General features: G+C 46.7%; 1 protein-coding gene across 1 annotated transcript in view; it reads left to right on the top strand.

Annotated features, from left to right (window-relative positions):
• SLIT3 (slit guidance ligand 3) overlaps nucleotides 1-18624 on the top strand; it is a 495630-nt gene that overhangs the window by 463426 nt on the left and 13580 nt on the right. Inside the window, exons 31-32 of the mRNA XM_058034755.1 lie at nucleotides 4057-4297; nucleotides 6564-6694. Coding sequence (XP_057890738.1) covers nucleotides 4057-4297; nucleotides 6564-6694 — 372 coding nt within the window. The remainder of the gene's footprint in view (nucleotides 1-4056; nucleotides 4298-6563; nucleotides 6695-18624) is intronic.

Below are 18624 nucleotides of genomic sequence, written 5' to 3'. Positions count from 1 at the left end.
GGCAGTGCCGTGTGAGTGAATGCCCCAGCCATCCCTGCTCACACACAGAGCACACCACCTAGCACACTCACCTAAGTTATACAGAGGTAAAACCTGCATGCACAGAGTGAGCAAAGGAGAATAAAATTGTGTTTATGAACCCTACCAACTGGCTGCAGGGAAAATGTGAGTCTGAGGATTTTGTGGCAGTGTCTCTGTGTCTCTTGGACGAGCTCAGAATGATGCAGGCTGTAAATTTCCAGCCTCTCATTCTGACAGCTGCCAATATATCTGACTCCTGGAAATCTCTGTCTGTCAAAGATAAGTGTGCTCCTCCAAATGGATTCACTAATCATTGCCTGGGGCTGGATACTGGCTTCCTTCCAGCTAAACCTTTTCTGTGTTTGAAATACACACATGAGACAAAGAAGGAGTACCTGTAAAGATCAGTCTTGACAAAGCAGAAATTGCATGAACACTTATAAATCATCTTCTCTGCTTTGTATCTGCAACTGTTTTCATTCTTCTTGCTTTCATCCTTGCTGGTTTGGGTTTTTTTTCCTTCTCTCCCAACACACATTTCTGTTGCAAAGCAGACAGCCTTCCCTGAACAGGCATTGATATAAAACATGATGTCAGCCCATGGTTTCACAGAATCAGGCTTGTTATTTACAAGGTATCAGATATCCTCTGAATTTCAAATTCATACCCTTCTCTCCATGTTTCACTCTCTGCTGCAGTCCATTTGGTGGCCTGAGGGATGCTGCAGATTGGTGACTGGTGAGGCTAACGTGACTGTGGGATGTAAATCCTCAGTGTTAGCCAATTGTTAGAGCTGAGAAATGGATTGCAAAGCCACGTCTGGAGTCAAGGCCAACTCCAGCCTGTCATCACATGGGGCTGACTTTTGCTGCAAGTCCCCTGATTTTTTAAGGCCTGTAAGCACTAGGCAGTGATGAATGTGAGGGGTTTTTCTGGGAAAGCAGAGTCACAGTGTTGGTCAGAGATGTTCTGAGCTGACACAGCTGGGTGGAGCAGCAGGGGTAGGTGGGAGGTTGGTCTGGTCCCTTCCCATGTACCAAAGAGCTCTCCTGGCAATTTAAACAGTGCCCCAGGGGCATCAAGAGCAGGACCTGGAGCGGCCCAGTCTTCTCCCTTGATCAAATGAGGGCTCTCATTCCACTAACAGTCCTCCAGGGAGAGGAATCTTTCTACACTAAGCTCCAAAACTCAACTACCAGCTTAGACAGCACTTCACAGCCCAAGGAAACCATGGGCAAGTAAAGTAATTCCACTGCCTGTCAACAGCACAGCCAGATTGACTTCAGTTCTCCTGTTTGCTTTCTTTTTTCCACTAGTCCATGCCACTTCCCTAAATTTCCTGTGCAAGATGCAAGGAAGACAAGGGTCTGTGGGGAGGAAAACCTCACACTGAGCACTACTACTACACTCCCTGTGCCAAGGCAGACAGCAAGATGGAGCCCCATGTGTTCTCCATGCAGAACAGTCCCTGATCTTGTTTGATTTCAGGATTAAAATTCTGCTAACAAAACATGATCTCATTATTCTTCCCATGACTCAAGCCTTTTGTAGTTTAAAGGCCTCTGCTGCTCTGAAGGGGGTTCTGAGGTTTGGGCTTTTTTCCTGTTAAGATTACAAATGCAAATATGGTGATTGACAGAGCTCAGCCTTCTGATGTTCAGGGTTACAGACTCCCCTGTCCTCACAGCTGCCTTGGGCCCGGGGATGTGTGACAAGGAGATAACTGTGCACGTGTTTGAAGGCTGCAAGTGTTGATGAAAAGGAGAAAACATGAGGGGTGGCCCAACAAAGGTAACTAGGAGACCTAAGATGATGATTAATAAAGTTTTTTGGCGAAGTATCAGGAATCATTTCCCAGCAGTGAGTTTGCAGAGTGCCCTCCCAATTATCCAGAGCTTATGCTGTTGTAATAAAAGCACAGACCTGTAATGATTTTATGGTTGTCGCTACGCTGTGTGTCAGAGCCACACATTAAAAAGATGTTAAAACTTCCATCCTCACACAGCTGAGCATTGGGTAATTCTGAGCAGGGTAGGCAGGGCCTCATGCACAGTGAGGCTCTCACGACAGCCCCAAAGATCAATAGTGCCACCAGGCACACACTCACTCTCCCATTTCACCCCTTCCCAGTCACTGGTCAGGTGTAGCTGTGCTCCTTGCAGCACCTTTCCTTAGCACTCACCAACTCCTCCCAGCTGCAGAATCTGCTTTCCTCTGGAAAAGTTTTCAGTGTTTTCTTCCCAAAATAGCACTCATTTGCCCCCTGCAGATGAAAACGTTTCAGAGAATTGGTGAGCCCCGCTGAATAAACCCTGAGTTCTCCAAGCTTCCCTCCAGCAATCAGCCTCTCAGTGGTGCTGCCTGGTAAATGCTGCTCTGGTGGGGAAGCACACATTATCTGCAGAGCCTGATGGAAGCACTGCTCCTCTGTGCTGCAGAGGCTCCTGGGCTCTCCACTGGGACACACTGCTGCAAGGAGCTCACAGTGATTATTTAAATAAATGAGATTGTACCAGGCAGAATGGACTTGGATAAGCTATGGAAGGAAGGCAGGCTGTGTTCCACATCCCACTGCTGGGGAAATAAATCTTATTAATTATTTCTAAATATATACTTATAAAAAAATGTTTAAAATTAAAAAGGAAAGGGCCTTGACAGACTTGTCACTAATGTAAGTTCTAGGTGCCAGTATTAGGAGAGTTGCCCTGGTAAAACCATGCACCAGGGGGGGTTTCACAGCAAGCAAGGGTGTGCAGGAGCCATACCAGGAGCCTGGGGAATCTTTCAGAGCAGCCCTAAGCACAGACAATCTGGCTTCTTCCAACATTTGCTTTCTGTTAGTGGAGACTGTTGTGGGTCACGTGGATTTTTTATTATGATTATTTTTAACCTCCAAAAAATTAAAATTATATGCACTGATTTTCCTTCTGTTTCCTACTTGCTGCCAAAGACAAAACAAAACAATGGGCATTAGGTGGAAGGGAGCTCACAGACTGGGTTAGCAGTGCTCTGTTCTGTGGTACCTCTGGAAAGGGATTCCCTGTTTGCAGAGCAGACTCAAATCACAGATGTAGGATGGGGAGGTCTCAGGTTTGGGTTTAAATGGCTCACAGGCTTCACTTGGAAGCTCTGCAGGGCACAGATGGGTGGAAGCTGTTTCAGCCAGGCTGCAGTGCCTTGCAGAGCTGAAGAACCAGAGCAAAGGGCAGTTCAGGCTGCTCTCAGTGTTCCCCAGGGGTAGAGGGCATCCTTTGAACCTGCCAATCACTCAGCGCCCTCCTGGAGTGCCAGGACTGACAGACAGTGCCGGGAGGGGAAAGGAGCAGTGACTGACACACCTGGGAGGGATCATCAGGGGAGGGACCCGAGGTTCTGAGCTATACCCCGAAATCACAACGCAACACGAGTATTAAAGACCTGTTTTGCAAAGATAAACAAAACTCCCCAACTTTGTGAAAGTTGTAATGCTGGTATGTTTATTCCAGCACTGGACACATGTGGAGATTACTGTCCTTAGAAGACGTGTACCTCTGGGAACTTCAGGTCCCTTTTTATCCCCCTCTCAAATACATATGCATACAATTTCACAGTAGGTTCATACATATTCATTTTTATGAATTCTGCATGACATTTGCTGCTAGTTCTTCTTTATCAGAAAGAATTCCTAGGTCAGGTTGACCTGCTCTCACAGCAGTCTCTGCCTCTCTCTATCACCCTCTGTCCCCCCCCCTTATCTCTGTCCTTCACCAAAGCAGTTTCTCTGAGCCTGGGCTTTTGCAGTCAGACTACATAGCTATGTTTTCTAACCATAGACTCAAAGATGTACATTTCACCTAAATCAAAATGGACTTCTACCCTGGAGAATTTCTACTCTGTAGAATTTCTACTCTGTCTCAGACCTTCTGCTTTTATTCTCTTAATTCTGCCCAGCCTCTGTTTCAGGCATGATGCTGACGCTCCAGGGCGCCAGCAGCACCTGAAACAAATACAACAAAGTGCTGGTGACCCGAGGCTGAGTTTCCCTTCCCTTTGCAGCGGGCTGTTCTGCGAGACGCCGCCGCCCATGGTGCTGCTGCAGACGAGCCCGTGTGACAACTACGAGTGCCAGCACGGCGCGCAGTGCGTGGTGGCGCAGCACGAGCCCGTGTGCCGCTGCCTGGCCGGCTTCGCGGGGCAGCGCTGCGAGAAGCTCATCACCGTCAACTTCGTGGGCAAGGACTCCTACGTGGAGCTGCCCCCCGCCAAAATCCGCCCCCAGGCCAACATCTCCCTGCAGGTTGGTCGCAGGAGTGAAAATTGATGTTCGGTGGTGGTGACAGTGATGCTGTGTCCTCCTGTAGCTGGAGGAAAATGCGTTTTCTAATCTGCTGTTGTGGAAACACAGAGCATTGGGAATGTTTCTCTGTTTGTTCTGGGGTGCCCTGATCCCCAGGGGAGCACTGACTTTGACCCTCATCCATGGAGAAAGTTTCCCAGGCTCTTCAAGATAGCCTGGAATCCACAAAAGTGTGAAATAGATTATAGAGAGTAGTGTGGGTGTATCACTTCGTGAGAAATTGAGGTTTTGGGATTTTTAGGACGTTGTGGATGGAAGCAAGATGGAGGGCACCGGGTGTTGTTCTGGGCTTCTCCTTCCTTCTTCTTCATGGGTTATGGTGGCATTTTGTAATTGGGCAGGAGAGTCTGCATTGTGGGCTCTGTGGGATCAGTTATTGGGTTAAAAGGGAAAATTATCTAGGTGTCCTTTCTTAATTGGACAGCTTAGACTTTAAAGACCTTGTAACAAGAGATTGTTGGCCATTTTGTGCCTTCTAATGAAAAGCTGCCAAACTCTTTTACTGATAAGAAGTAATAAACACTTGTGGATGGAAGCAGGATGGAGGGGCACAGGGTGTTGTCCTGGTGTTCTTCATGCTTCTTCTTCATGCTTCTTCTTCCTTCTTCTTTATGGGTTTTGGTGGCATTTTGTAATTGGGCAGAAAAGTCCCCATTGTGGGCTCTGTAGGATCAGTTATTGGGTTAAAAGGTTGTTCTTTCTTAATCTAGATGTCCTTTCTTAATTGGATAGTTCAGTCTTAAAAGACCTTGTAACAAGAGACTGTTGGCCATTTTGTGCCTTCTAATGAAAAGCTGCCAAACTCAGTACTCGGAGTGTTTTACTGAAAAGAAATAACAAACACTTGAATCCCAACGTGAACTGCTGCCTCATGTGCCTTCAATCCAGACCCAGAGGAACCCACAACTGGTACACCCACAACTGTAAAGTGTCAGTTTCTGGTGAATTTTCTCCTTGCAATTGTTCCAAAAAATCAGTTTCTTTGTTGATATCTAGCATTATGTGACTGTATCAAGACAGAACAGTGAATGTGACAGCCTGGCCAGAGAGAGAGAAAGGTAGATAAGAATCAGCCCAGGAGACTTTAGGAAGCTGGAGATAAGCAATGATAACAAATTATTAAAACAACCTGTAGGTGGTATTTTTCTAGTATTTGTTTTCTTGTTATTCTCATAAGATTGTTTACAAATGGGTGTCTTGTTAATTAGCTATTCAGGTGAAATGTATTGATTAAATGACCAATCAGGCCCACCTGTATCAGAGCAGTGTAGAAAAGAAGCAGTTGCAGTAAGGATGGAGTGCTTATGCCACTTCTGCCTGTCTCTGTGTCATTTGTGACTTAACAGTGCTAAATGTGCAACTGCAGGGTTAGACTGCCTTAAACAGAAGGAGGAGGGCTGAACTCTTCTATGGGGTGAATATTTTTAAGGAAATTCTTGCCTGTATCACACAAAAAAGCACAAATGACAAAGGTAAGCTGTAGGAGTAGTTTGACCTTCAGACACTTGGCTTTTGAGGATACAAAATCCACAGATTTAATTCACTATTCACAAGAAAAAAAAGCAAATGTACAAGTGAAATCCATACATAGAGACATTTCCCCTGTAACATGCATGTATCTCATGCTGATGGAACCGGGGCTGGTGGCCAAAGTCCTGGAAAAAATTGTGAGCCAGCTGTCTGCTCTAAAATCAGCGAAATGTGAAGGAGGGACCGAGGCACCAGTGTACCTTTGTGGGCACGCATGCTGCCTCCAGAATCCCCCCAGACTCTGATTCCCAGACTGGCAACACAGCCAGGGATGACTCGGGAGTGCTCTGTGTCTTCCTCCTGATTCTCCCTACAGCACTGTGTTTCATCCTGTACAACTTGGTGTTCAATGTCACGGTGCTTCTTCAAACAGGATGGCCTCCCTGGACAATATTTTGCTTGTTCAGCAGACAGAACTCCTGGGGTTTTGATACTGGTCCAAGGTTCAGAAGACAACTGAAAATTGGTTCTCATGTGAAATGGGAAGTTGACCTTTGTGTGTGAGCCCAAAGACCTTTCTGTGCCTCCTGGCTCTTGCTGTCATTGCTGCTCACACATATGATGTATTAAAGCATATTAGAATTGCATGTATTATTTTGGTTTGATGTTAAATACGGGTTTATTCCTTTTATTAATCATTCCCAAGCACCCTCACGTGGTTATGAACGTTTCACAGGTAGCCACGGACAAGGACAATGGCATCTTACTGTACAAAGGAGACAATGACCCTTTGGCTCTGGAGCTGTACCAGGGACACGTGAGGCTCATCTATGACACCCTGAGCTCCCCACCCACCACAGTGTACAGGTAAGAGGCTGAGCTCTGCCAAGGCAGTTGGCTTCCAAAACTGGTGAGCAGAGGTGGGATTTTTCTAAGAAATGTGCTTTGCAGAAAAACCTTTTATTTTACTTCAAGGTATCTCTTTTATGCATGTAATTAGATGAGAAAGTCAGAATAAAGACTTAGCTGGAGGCTGCACAGGTAAAAATTGACATTTATTGGCAATACCAGTGATGCTGTGTCCTCCTGTAATTGTAGAAAAATGCATTTTCTAATCTACTGTAAAGTTTCAGCTTCTGGTGAATTTTGTCCTTGAAATAGTTCCAATTAATCAGTTTCTTTGTTGATATCTAGCATTAAGTGACTGTACCAAGACAGAACCGTGAATGTGCAACTGAAGGGTTAGACTGCCTAAAATAGAAGGAGGAGGGCTGAACTCTTCTATGGGATGAATATTTTAAGGAAATTCTTGCCTGTATCAGTAGTACCTACACAACCACAAAAAAGAACAAATTACAAAAGTAAATTGTAGAATAGTTTGACCTTCATACACTTGGCTTTTGAGGATATGAAATCCACAGGTTTAATTCGCTATTCACAAGAAAGAAAAGCAAATGTACAAGTGAAACTGCAGGAAGGAGGGACGTGCTGCCCTTTTCCTCCACGGTTCCTTCAGCATCCCTCTCCCTGGTTGTTATTTTCAAGCCCTGTTGCTCCAGTTTGCTGTGAGCACAGATGCAGCAGTGACCACACAGAGCACTTTGGGCTGGGCACAGGCTCCTGGCACTGTGTGTGCAGCAGAGCTGCAATTCCCAGCTCACTCACACTGTGGGGAGAGCAGGGGACAGCATGGATGTCACCACGCATCACCCACCTCAGACTTCTCTCAGAAAGCTTTCTCAGCACTTGCTGACATTTGAGCCTCTCAGGGATTTTTCTTTAGGGAAATGGTGGCATTTTTAAGAAAATGAAAACATTCTTTCAGTATTAAAGCAAAGTGGATAATACCAATGCAGACATCTTGCCAGGAAGAGCACTGGCTTGTCCCCTGTAGGAATGAAGGGAGTAGTTTGCCCATGGATTTCACCAGCTGGATGGATAGGTGTGAAAAACATCTCTGTGTGTGGCTGCTGATCCTAATTGATCAGCTGGGGCCGATAAACAGTTTAGTGCTGCTAATTAGAACAGAGGCAAAGGTTGTTTTGTGTCAGGGGTGATGTGGATGTTTGCTGGCCATGTCACCATGGCAGAGTGGGGACAGGAGCTGCTGCCACCAGCACACAACACAAACAACACTCCATGGAGCTGCTGCCCTCTGGGTGGGTGCAGTGTCCTCCTTGTCCCCACCCTTCCCAGGGATCAGGGAGGAGGGCTCCATTCGCTCTGACACCTCATTACCATGAGATTAATGGCCTGTTCACTACGTTTTGTGCACCCTGGTCTGCTGAGATGGGAAAGAAGCTGCTTAATACGGTGCCCTTTCTGAAATGTCACTCTAATCTTCTATTAGTTTAAGGAGTGGAGCAAAATGGGATTAGCATGGAGCTCGATGGGAAAAGATTAGGTTGATTGAGAAAAACTGCAGCTAAAGAATGTCAGAAAGGGCCTCTAAATAGATTTAAAGTCTTGTTTTCTTTAAAGGCTGAAGAAGGAGCAGGAAAACCTGCTTGTCCCCTTGCAAACATAGGATTTAAGGGTAGAAGGCATAAGTGGATCAGGTTTGACCTCTCTGTTTGACTTTTAGCTAAGGCATGTGCTCTGTTTGGCCTAACACATGACTTCCAGCTTGGCACAGAGTTTTGACAGGAAAACACCAAATAACAGAAAATCCCCCATTTCCTTTTAGCTTGGACAATGGTCAATTATTTCCATTATCCAGGCATTGGCCATCATTTCTAAGTTGTGTCACTAATACCTTCTGGATTGTTTAGAGGCTTTCTCAAGAGAAATTAAAGTCTACTTATACCTGGACCTGATTCCCATGAGTTTATCTGGACTTTTATTTGCGTTTTCTCCTAATCTGCACTTTGATGAATTGAATGGCTGGTTCAGTGTGATGCATTTTATCACAACCTGAAGAATCTGGGAAACTCCTTTCTTTAACTTCTACAATTTTCATTTGTCATTAAAAACAAGGTTGCCAGGAGAACCTGTAACATCCTGGCCTCACCATTGCTAAAATAGTTTGTCTTCCCTATTGCTTTGTCCCTGCTGTCTTGTTTAGATGCCTCATTTCATTTTCAATCTCAGCTAAAGTGGACTGTTTGCCTTTGCAAAGCTCTGTTGAAAGACTGTGAGGTTAATTTTCACAGTCAATATCATGTCCTGCTCCCCTCCAAAGCAGTCCACTTTTTGGACTGGATGAGCAGGGCTTTGGCTCTTGGTTTTTCCCCAGAAGAGTCTGCCAGAAGAGGAGGAGGCCTTAAAATGCTGCCTGGTGGGAGCTGTGCCAGCTACAGCTGCAGGAAATCTGTCCCTGACCTGGTCCTGGGCTGTAACTGAGATGTTTTGCTGGCTATTTCAGGTACTCCCAGGATGGGATGTGGGAAGTCATTGGCCAGCCACATGATCTGTAATTCCTCATCAGAGTCTCCACGATAAGATTTATTAATAGTACTTGCAAACAGTAAAATTAGCAAAGTACTTGGCTAATACAGGTGGTATCCTGTAGGGATGAGATAAAAGCTGTTGTCTGGGAAGCCAGCAGTGGGTCAGTCACACTTGATGGTACTTTTCCATTTTTCCAGAGAGTGGCTCTGCTGCAGAGCTGCTGTGGGCATTTCAGGGCAGGGATGTGCCACAGGATGGGACTGCCAGGAAAGAGATGTTTAACTCCTCTGGGAAGGCAGAGGTGTCCCTGGCTATCAGAGTGAACCTGTTCTTGTATTTTAGTCACTCCTTTGAGCAGATTGAACCAGAATTGCTTCACAAAGTCAGTCTGGAAAAGCCCAAGATAATTGGCTGCACATTCAGGTTTGCTTAACATGTGTTTGTCCCTGTGGTAGTTTGGATAGAAAGGTTAAAGTTGACATTGGGCTTCTCTTTCATTCTGGTCAGGTAAAGGTCAGCACATGTCCAGTGGAAATGACTACCTACAATTCCCTGTCATTTTTCACCAACTTAGAGAGAAATACAAGTTAATGCAGTAATATAATATAATGCAATGACAGAACTCACCCTTTAAAAGAAAATCTGGCTGATCTTTTACTGGAACCTGTCACTTGTGAGCTGCAGAAAAATGGTTTCCTGGACATCAGAGTAAAGCTCTTACAGAAAATCCATATTTGTAACAGGATTCCAAGTTATTGTTTCTTTTATTCTATTTAATGGACAAATGGGTACGGGAATATTTTTCTGAATGCTTTATTGCCCCCCTGGTTTCTGCACTCCTCAGAGTTACTCCTCCATGCCATGACAGTGCTTGGTGCCACTCCAACAGTGAGTTCTTGAAATGAAGTAAATTTTTTACATAAATACTGTACCTTAATTTAAAGATGCCAACTGGTAAGGAACATGCTGCTTTTACTTACTACCACAATCCAATTGTTAAAAGTTTGAATTAACAAAGAGCAGTTAATTCCATAGTTCCAGCATTCAGCCAATGACACTGTTATCTGTTTAACTGTACTCTATAGGGAGAACTCCCTATTTTCAGTCTTTTTTTCCCACATCTGTTCCTTGAGCCAGAGATAAGACCTTACTTGTAAACTTTTCTCCAATAGATTTTATGCTGCCACACAGTCATATTGATTTGGATGCTGAAATAATCCTTCCTAATACAAATGGAAAACAGAACTTTGACACAAAGTGCTGATGTAATTCCCTCCAGAGTTCCCAGATTGCCATGTTGCATACAGACTGTCATATCTGGTGAAGAGCAAGATGCAGGCGTTGTTGGTGTAAAATCATATGTTTTCATGCAAGATTCCTGACAGCAGTGAAAAAGGAGGCAGTTAGGAAAAGATAAGAATGAATTATATTTGTCTTTCTGTAGACACTACACCCAAATCACATTTTAATTCCTTTTAAAAGTATCCCTGCATAATCTGCTTTCAAAAATGCTCTATCATTAAAAATATTCCTTGTAGATTGTATCATGCAGTTCTCATGGTCTGGCTGACTCTTACACAGCATAGATGGATGTTCTTGTGGTTAAAGCAAAAGGCCTGAAATAAAGGAGCTCACATTCCTGCTGTATCTGTTTCACATGTGATGACTGCAAGACGACAAAGTAAATCTGGTTCCCTGTGTAAAAAGTCGAGAAAGGCGTGAATAACAGAAAAGGTGTTTCAGAAATGTGCTGCAGGTCTCTGCAGGGTGAGGTTCCTGTTCCCCTGTCCCTCTTGGTTGTAGAACAGCACAAGGTTCTTTATGTTGGTGGCATCTGGAAACTTCTGTGTCCTGTCTCTTCAGGCTCTGGAGCCTGGGAGCTGCTGGGATTCCATGTCCAGCACTGTCCCTGGCCAGGCCACTGCTGAAGGGAACTTTTGTCCTCTACTCAAATTTCTGCTGGTCCTGAACCGGTGCTTTGGTGGTGAAACATCCACACCTTCCACAGAGAGGGAGTTTGTGCCATTGTCTCTTTTGCTGGAATTGCTTATCTGCAGAAAAGCCTGGGAGGCTTCACCATTAATTCTCTGCCTTCTGGAGAGGAATGTGCTGGAGGAGTGAGAACATTAATTATTCTTAGGATCATTATTAGAGCTTGTCAAACTCAGTTTTTTGGTAAAAGTGTCTTTGCAGAGTGCACTGCATGACTGCTCCTGTTCTTCCTAACACCTTCACAGTCTGCAGCCCATGCTGTGCCCATCCCTGGTGGGATGCCTGTTTGATACTCTGGATGGGCTCTAAATGGAATGTTTTTCAGTCATTTCTGTGAGGCATCACTGAGCTCTTTACAATTCTGCATATTTGCAATTCATTTTATTCTAGCATGCACTCTTATTTTTTTCAGGTACCCCTTAGGGATTCTGTATCAAATATAATGAAAGAAACTGGCATTAGTCTCTGACCTGCATAAGAAAAATTGTAAAATTTGAATGTACTTGTACATCTTGCATGAGCCAAGGCAAAGGATAGCTGAGTTGTTTTTTTACTTTTATAAAGGGCTCTGGAGTACTTAAATGGGAAAAAAATGGAAAGTGTGTGAGTACTTGTCAAGCTACAAACATTGCATTTCCCTAGGTTTTCCTGGATTTTTTTTTTTTTTGCAGTAGGACAGTGAAAATGTAAGGTCAAGACCTTAAAGTATCATTTAACATTTATCATTAAGTTCAGAATCAAATATTTGCTTTCATGAAATACGGAAACTTTTTCATGCTGAGCTGAAGCTTAGGAAAGGTAAAGTTTTGTCCTTCAGGCTGCTGAAGGACTTAGCAGGCAAAATCTTGTTAAGCTGAATTAATTTTTTTTCTTTGCAAATCTGTCCAGTATCTCTTGCAAGAATGACAATTTCTGATCTCCTCCCCCTCTGAGAACCCAGCTCATTCTCTGCAGTTCAATGTCCAAGCTGCAGGCCCTCACTTCATGTCTCACACATCCATAGGGTGTTTCAGGGTGAGCTTTTCACCAGAAGAAAGCAAAACCTTTCACAAAGTGAGCCAGTGCTGGCCTGTCTGTGGTACCAGGTATGGTTAGGAATGGGTCATCTAAAGCCACTTGTTCTGGGTAATGACAAAATGATAAAAGTTTGATAAAAGTAATGATAAAGGTTACATTCTCTGAGCCCCAGGGCACCTTGTTCAGGGGCCAGAATCTGGAGCTGTGGGTCTAAGCTGCACTCAGGCATCCCCTGTCAGCAGAGGCCAGGCTGGAAAAAGGTTGCAAATATGTTTTAAAGGCATTTTCCTGCTATACCATAGGTCATTGGTCCAGTAGTACATTGCCAAAGTTGGTTAATTCTGATTGCATCAGAGGAAGGTTGAAGTGTTTGCATAATAGACAGTGATGGAATAAACCTAATCATAGTCAAAATGAATTTATAAACTTCCTGTGCACTCATGACTGGCTCATGTCTTGAATTGTGAGGGGTTTTGCCTTACAACAACATGTAGCAAGCTAATATGTTTATTTTTCCCTGCCTGTAAATTTCTTGTGAACATGATGAGTAACACAAAGTTTAGATGTGTGCCATGTGTGATAGATTCATGTCCCATCCATCCCAAGTGCTGAGCTGGCTCTGATGCAATGGAGGCACACACAGGCCTGGGGCTGAGGGACATGGTGGAGGGGCAGGAGGGGTCTGTGCCAGGTTATTTCAGTGTTTCCTCCCAGTATGGAATGGCACCACAGCTCAGCACAGTGCTGGGGGATGCTGGGCATGGCAGCTGCTCTGGTGGCTGTCAAACACAATGGGTTTGGTGGAAGGAGAGGATCCAGCTATAGGTATGTTGCTGTAACAATTTCTAAATAGAGATGACTTCCTTTTTCTTGGGGTTTAGCCTCCAATTTCAGGTAAAGCCAATCATTCTCTGTCAGTCTGGCTGGATGCCCTGTTAAGTGTACTCTGCAGTGGCCCTGCTCCCTGCTGCTAACAGGCAGATAGCTGCATATTTTCCAGAGCTGAACAGAGGATGGATGGTGCAAAGCATTGCCTGATGTGCCAACTCTGTGAAGGCACCTGGTGGATTTTCTCATCAGAACCTGTGATATGATAATCAGCTGAATGGCAGAGCTGTTTTTCTAGAAGGTGACCCCATGCATCCTGCTCTGTTCCAAGCCCTGGTGTGGCCAGGGGCTGTGTCACAGCCTGTCCTGGTGTGTGACACTCAGCTGTACCCACACAGTGCTGGAGAGGATGTGGCACTCAATCTGCCACCACCCTGCTGCTGTGCCAGGGCCTGCCTTCCCCTCTGCTTTTTGCAGTGTCATTTTCATAAGGTCACCAGATTTCACACCGACCCAACAGCACTGCAGAATCTCTTTTTGTAATCTGTATTTTGTGGGTTTGTTATTTTGTCTGACGCTTGTCACTGAGAGGACACCAGTACACGGCAGCTCGTGACACCACCGTGAGGAGCCAAGGCATCCTGGTGGGGAGGGTGGGCAGGGAGCAGTGCTCTCATCTGTCACTCAGGAGAGGCCTTGGACTTGAGGAGTGCATTCCAGCTGCTTTTAAAACTGCCATGGCACTTGTTTTAAAAGATTCTCAGCAGAATGAGGTGTCAGCTCTGCTGGTGCGAGTGCAGGAGACAGCAATTTCTGCTCCCAGCAGCTTCTGCTCCCCCCAATTTCTGCTTCCAGCAGCTTCTGCTCCCCCAGTTTCTGCTTCCACCAATTTCTGCTCCCAGCAATGGGGTTGGAGAAAGATCTCACCCAGCTCTGTGAGAACCCACTGCAAACAAGCGATGTTTGCCCTGGCTGGGTGTCTGACCCCTTTATGAATCATCTAGGGAAAGGGGTCAGGATTGTGTTAATTGCATGTTGCAGGGGTGTGAAAAAGGTCCTTGCCTTTGCCTTACAAGGTCTGTAACACAATGACTTTCACTGCTGGCAGGGGTGCTGCAGGAATTGAGTTATGGCTGGAAATTAGATATGCATAGCCTGGCCAAACGATCATTAGGGGAGATATGGTAATCAGCTGCCAGTGTTCAAGGGCTGTAAACACCAGGAAGGGAAAGATGGTTTATTTGGGTGGTCTACAAAGTTGTAAGTAGGAGAAAAGGTATAAAACCAAGCAAATTAAAATGGAGGTATCAAGGAAAAAACTCTTAATGTTGAGTACTCTCAGCCTAACAGACCTAACACTCAAGTCATGTAACACAGGATTGAACATAACAAAAGAGTGTATTTCAAGCTGAAAGTGAACTTGAGTGCTTTAATATTCCTTTCACCTCTTATTTCCCTAGTCCTGTGTTTCATTAGCATTTTTCATACTTTTTTCTCAACATGTGGTTTTTATTCAGCTCCTGAAGATGATAGTGCTTGAAGTGATGTGTTATTGTGGAGGTAGCACAAACACCACTCCAATTATGATTTTGCCTTTGTTGCCATGGAGAAGTTTAAATCTATTTTAGGCCAAGGACTGATTATAGCTGGAACTAAGGGTAGGAGGTAAGTGTAGCTTGGAAAGGTGAAAACCCATCACTGCTGATAGCCACAGTCAGCCCAGCACAGTGTGAGTTTCACAGCTCCCAAACTGCTGACATCTCTGCGCAGTTCCCTGCAGCTCTCACCTTGAGTTTTTGATTTTGGTGCCTCTTTTCTGGTTCTGTAAGCTCCTTAAGCTCATTTGGACATGTATTTTTGTTTATTCCCTTCTACTTTAAATGTTCTCAAAGATTATCTAATTTCAGTGTTCCCCATGGCCTTCACCCCCCAGTCTCTTGCCATCCTTGTGTTTCCTTTGTTTTGTGTGTCAAATGAGGCGTGTCCCCATTAAGACAGAGGTCAGGAAAATCTGGAGACTGTAGCTAATGAATTAATGTTCTCATTTGCATAATTGATGGTTATATATCTCCTCAGTGACATGGTTTGCTGTGATACTTAAAGCTATTTTTGGTTTTGACTCCTCTGCCCTGCTGTTCTCTGCTGTCTACAACAAAGGTGTATTACTAGACAGTGAAAAAAATCTGACCCCAAAGCCCAAATTTTACAGGTTCCAGCTGAATGCTTTAATCCTTTAATGCATTTCTGTTCACTGGCATATTTATAGGGGCTCAGCTCTAAATCTCTCATGGGTGTTAGAGCAAGGGGAGTCAGTGCTTGAAACATCTGTGTGTGCTTGGGGCTGGAGTACAGGGGAAAGAAAATATATGAGGGAGAAGAGAAATAGCTGGGAAACGAGAGTGGAAATCAGTTCTTTCCTATATTCCCTGAGGTGTTATGTTTAATACACATCCCTTTCCCTTCAGTTCTTTGTGTCTTGGAGCCTGAGCTGCCATGTGCACTGTATGCAGTGCCCCGTGCATGGCTCCACTGGCTCACCTTGCTGGAGCTGCTCTGGCTAAAGAGGCCAGCTCCCTCCCGCAGGAAATTTTAATTTCTCTCCCATAGAACCCTCTCTAGTGGCCTCCCTTCCCTGTTAGGGCAGCTCCAAGGGAACAGAAGGTGCTGGACCCAGAGCTTTGGAAGCTGAGGTCTCCTCACATCCCAGCATTTTCCTCCTTTTTTGGCCAAATTTGACCAGATGCCATGTCCAGCTCTGAGGCTAACCTCAGTGAGAGCAATGTGCTGAATTGTGCAAGGCATGTAAGGTGGGCTGTGAAGAGAGGAGTGTGATGGAGAAGAGAGAGTGGAGGGATGCTGTGCAGACTGAGCACAGTGAGGGAATGCCTGACCAGGTGCCAACCACAGCCCCCAGCAGCAGTGCATCCTGAGCAATCACTTTGTGGCATGGGAAACTTTTGATTCCTTTTGCTGTTTACCTTTCAGAAAGTTTATTATTAAATTCCTGGAAATCCTTGCTTACACTTTAAGTGTTTACTCTTTAATCATAAATCCTCAGTTTTTTTTCAACAAGAATTTGCACAAAGCTATACAATATCCAAACTATACAATATCCAATGGCAGTGGCACAAAGTGCTGCGGCTGGAACTCAGCTAAAATTCCCTGCCTGCATTGAGGGCTTGGAGAGATGTCAGGAGCGGCACACGGTTTGTCAGCACCTGGGGAAAGGCCCTGGGGCTCTCCCTGCTGCCCCTTCGGGTGTCCCTCGTTGGGCTTGCACCGCTTGATTCGGTTTCACCGGGGTGCGGGGCAGCGGGATCAGGCCCGGGATCAAGGAGCGAGGCCGAGAGCGGGATCCAGGAGCACGGAGCGGGATCAGGGAGCAGGGGCCGGGAGCGGGAGCAGGCAGAGGATCGGGCTCGGGAGCAGGGAGCGAGGCCGAGAGCGGGATCAGGCCCGGGAGCAGGGAGCGAGGCCGAAAGCGGGGGATCCAGGAGCACGGAGCGGGATCAGGGATCGGGGCCGGGAACGGGATCGGGCCCGGGAGCGGGGCCGGCTCTGTCCCCGCTCGGCTCGCGGTGCCACGGCGCCCTCTGCTGCCCGTCAGCGCCGCTGCACCGCGCTCCGAGCCCGTATTCCAGGCTCTGGTCCCACATTCCGGTTCTCACCCTGAATTCCCAGCCAGTATCCCGCATTCCCGGCTCTCTTTCTGATTTCCCAGCCAGTATCCCGCATTTCGGCTCTCACCCTGAATTCCCGGCCAGTATCCCGCATTCCTGACTCTCATCCCGCATTCCCGGTTCTCGTCCTGTTCCCGGCCAATATCCCGCATTCTCGGCCCGTATCCCACATTCCCGGCTCTCATCCCGTTTTCCCTCCTATCACCCCGCATTCTCGGCCCGCATTCCCGGCTCTCATCCCGCTCTCCCTGCCCATATCCCGCAGTCCCGGCTCTCATCCCGCTCTCCCTGCCCATATCCCGCAGTCCCGGCTCCCCTCCCGCTCTCCCTGCCCGTATCCCGCATTCCCCGCTCCCATCCCGCTTTCCCACACCCCGCATTCCCGGCCTGCCCCCGCCGCGCTCGGTGCGGTGTTTGCCAGAGGAACCCCATCAATCTGGCGGGCACCTCCAGAAGGAAGAGCCCTGTGGGAGCACCTGGTGCCCTGTTTCAGGGAGCGGGGAATTCACAGGGGGATTTACCGGGACCCTTTAACGGGAGCGGGGGGCTGGCGGGGAGCGGAGCGAGCGCTGCTCGGCGCTGCGGCCGCCGCCCTTCATCCCCGGCCAAGCCACTGTCTCCAGCTGTCTCCGACGATTGCCGGGGCTCCTAAAGGCCCGGCTGAGCAGAGTTCGTGCAGCTTTTCTCTCACCACGGGTCTCTCCCCCGCGGTTGTCTCCATCTCAGGAGCCCAAGGCGTCTGAATGCCTTTCCGTCAGCAGCGGCAGTGAGTGCGTGCTCTCTCTCGCACGAGCATCTGCTGCCTGGGGATTTCCTGTCATCCTGCCTGTCCACGTTCAGCCCCTCCATCATATCTCTGTGTCTTCTCAAACAGCAAATGAGTGCTTTGTCTGTTCGAACTTTATCTGCTTTACAAAACTGCAGTGTTGGGTGATGGCTGTGAGTTACTTCGTTTCTCAAAGTTCAGGCAAAGATTGTTTTACTTCTGGGTTAAAAAGTGAAAGAATCAGAATGCAGTAATGCTCATTCATGTATTCCTGCAGACTGGGACCTCTCGCTCCCTTTCCAACTAAAATACCAGCACTGGGTATGCTGAAAGGCATGAGCACCATGTGGGACAGCTGCTTCCATGCCCAGGACTCACAGATTTTTGTTTGCCTGCTAGTTAAGGCATAATCTGGACAAAGCACACCCTGTGGAGAGTAGGTGATGAATGCCTGTGAAATCCTGGCTCTGGGAAGAGCCAGTCCTGCCAGATGTGATAATGTTGTCCTCTGACAAATGGCCATAGCTTGGCCTTCTGCTGATAACCGTGGGGTTTGTGTGCTAGCTTCAGCTATTGATCCTGCTGGGGAAGGTCTCCCTATCCTGCAGCCATCCCTCCCACCTCCACAGTGCTCAGCTCTCACAGCCCGTGGGGTTTGGCTCCTCTTCTCCCTTTCACTGGCACTTCTGCACAGACCAACAATTACCCATGTGCATTTCCATTTATCTCACACCTTCCAGCTGAAGTCCAAGTGCTTCTCCCTGGGAATCAGGCACTGCAGAGAGCACTGAGATAAGCAGGGAGCACAGAGGGATCACCCAGTCGGCCTTGCTGTAGCACAGCTGCTCCTTGTAACGCAGCAGACACTTAGCAGAATTCCTGAGTATCCAAACACAAAGTTCAGAGCAGCTGTTTCCAAACTCACTTGAGTTGCTGCAGTGCCCTGGGGTGCAGTGGGGACAGGCCCGCCCTTCCCAGGGCCACAGACATCCTCTGCCTCTCCTCCTGCCCCACACAGCCCCCTGCCCTGCCAGGGCCCTGCTGTAACAGCTCTGACCCACAGTGTCTGCTGGATCTGCATTTCTGTTCACTGTCAAGCCTTTATGTTTTTTCTTTAAAATGCT

Source organism: Melospiza georgiana, chromosome 15, assembly GCF_028018845.1.
Source record: "Melospiza georgiana isolate bMelGeo1 chromosome 15, bMelGeo1.pri, whole genome shotgun sequence".
In the NCBI taxonomy this organism is placed as follows: domain Eukaryota; kingdom Metazoa; phylum Chordata; class Aves; order Passeriformes; family Passerellidae; genus Melospiza; species Melospiza georgiana.
The sequence above is the reverse complement of the archived record's forward strand: the minus strand, read 5'-3'. Positions and strand labels throughout refer to the sequence as shown.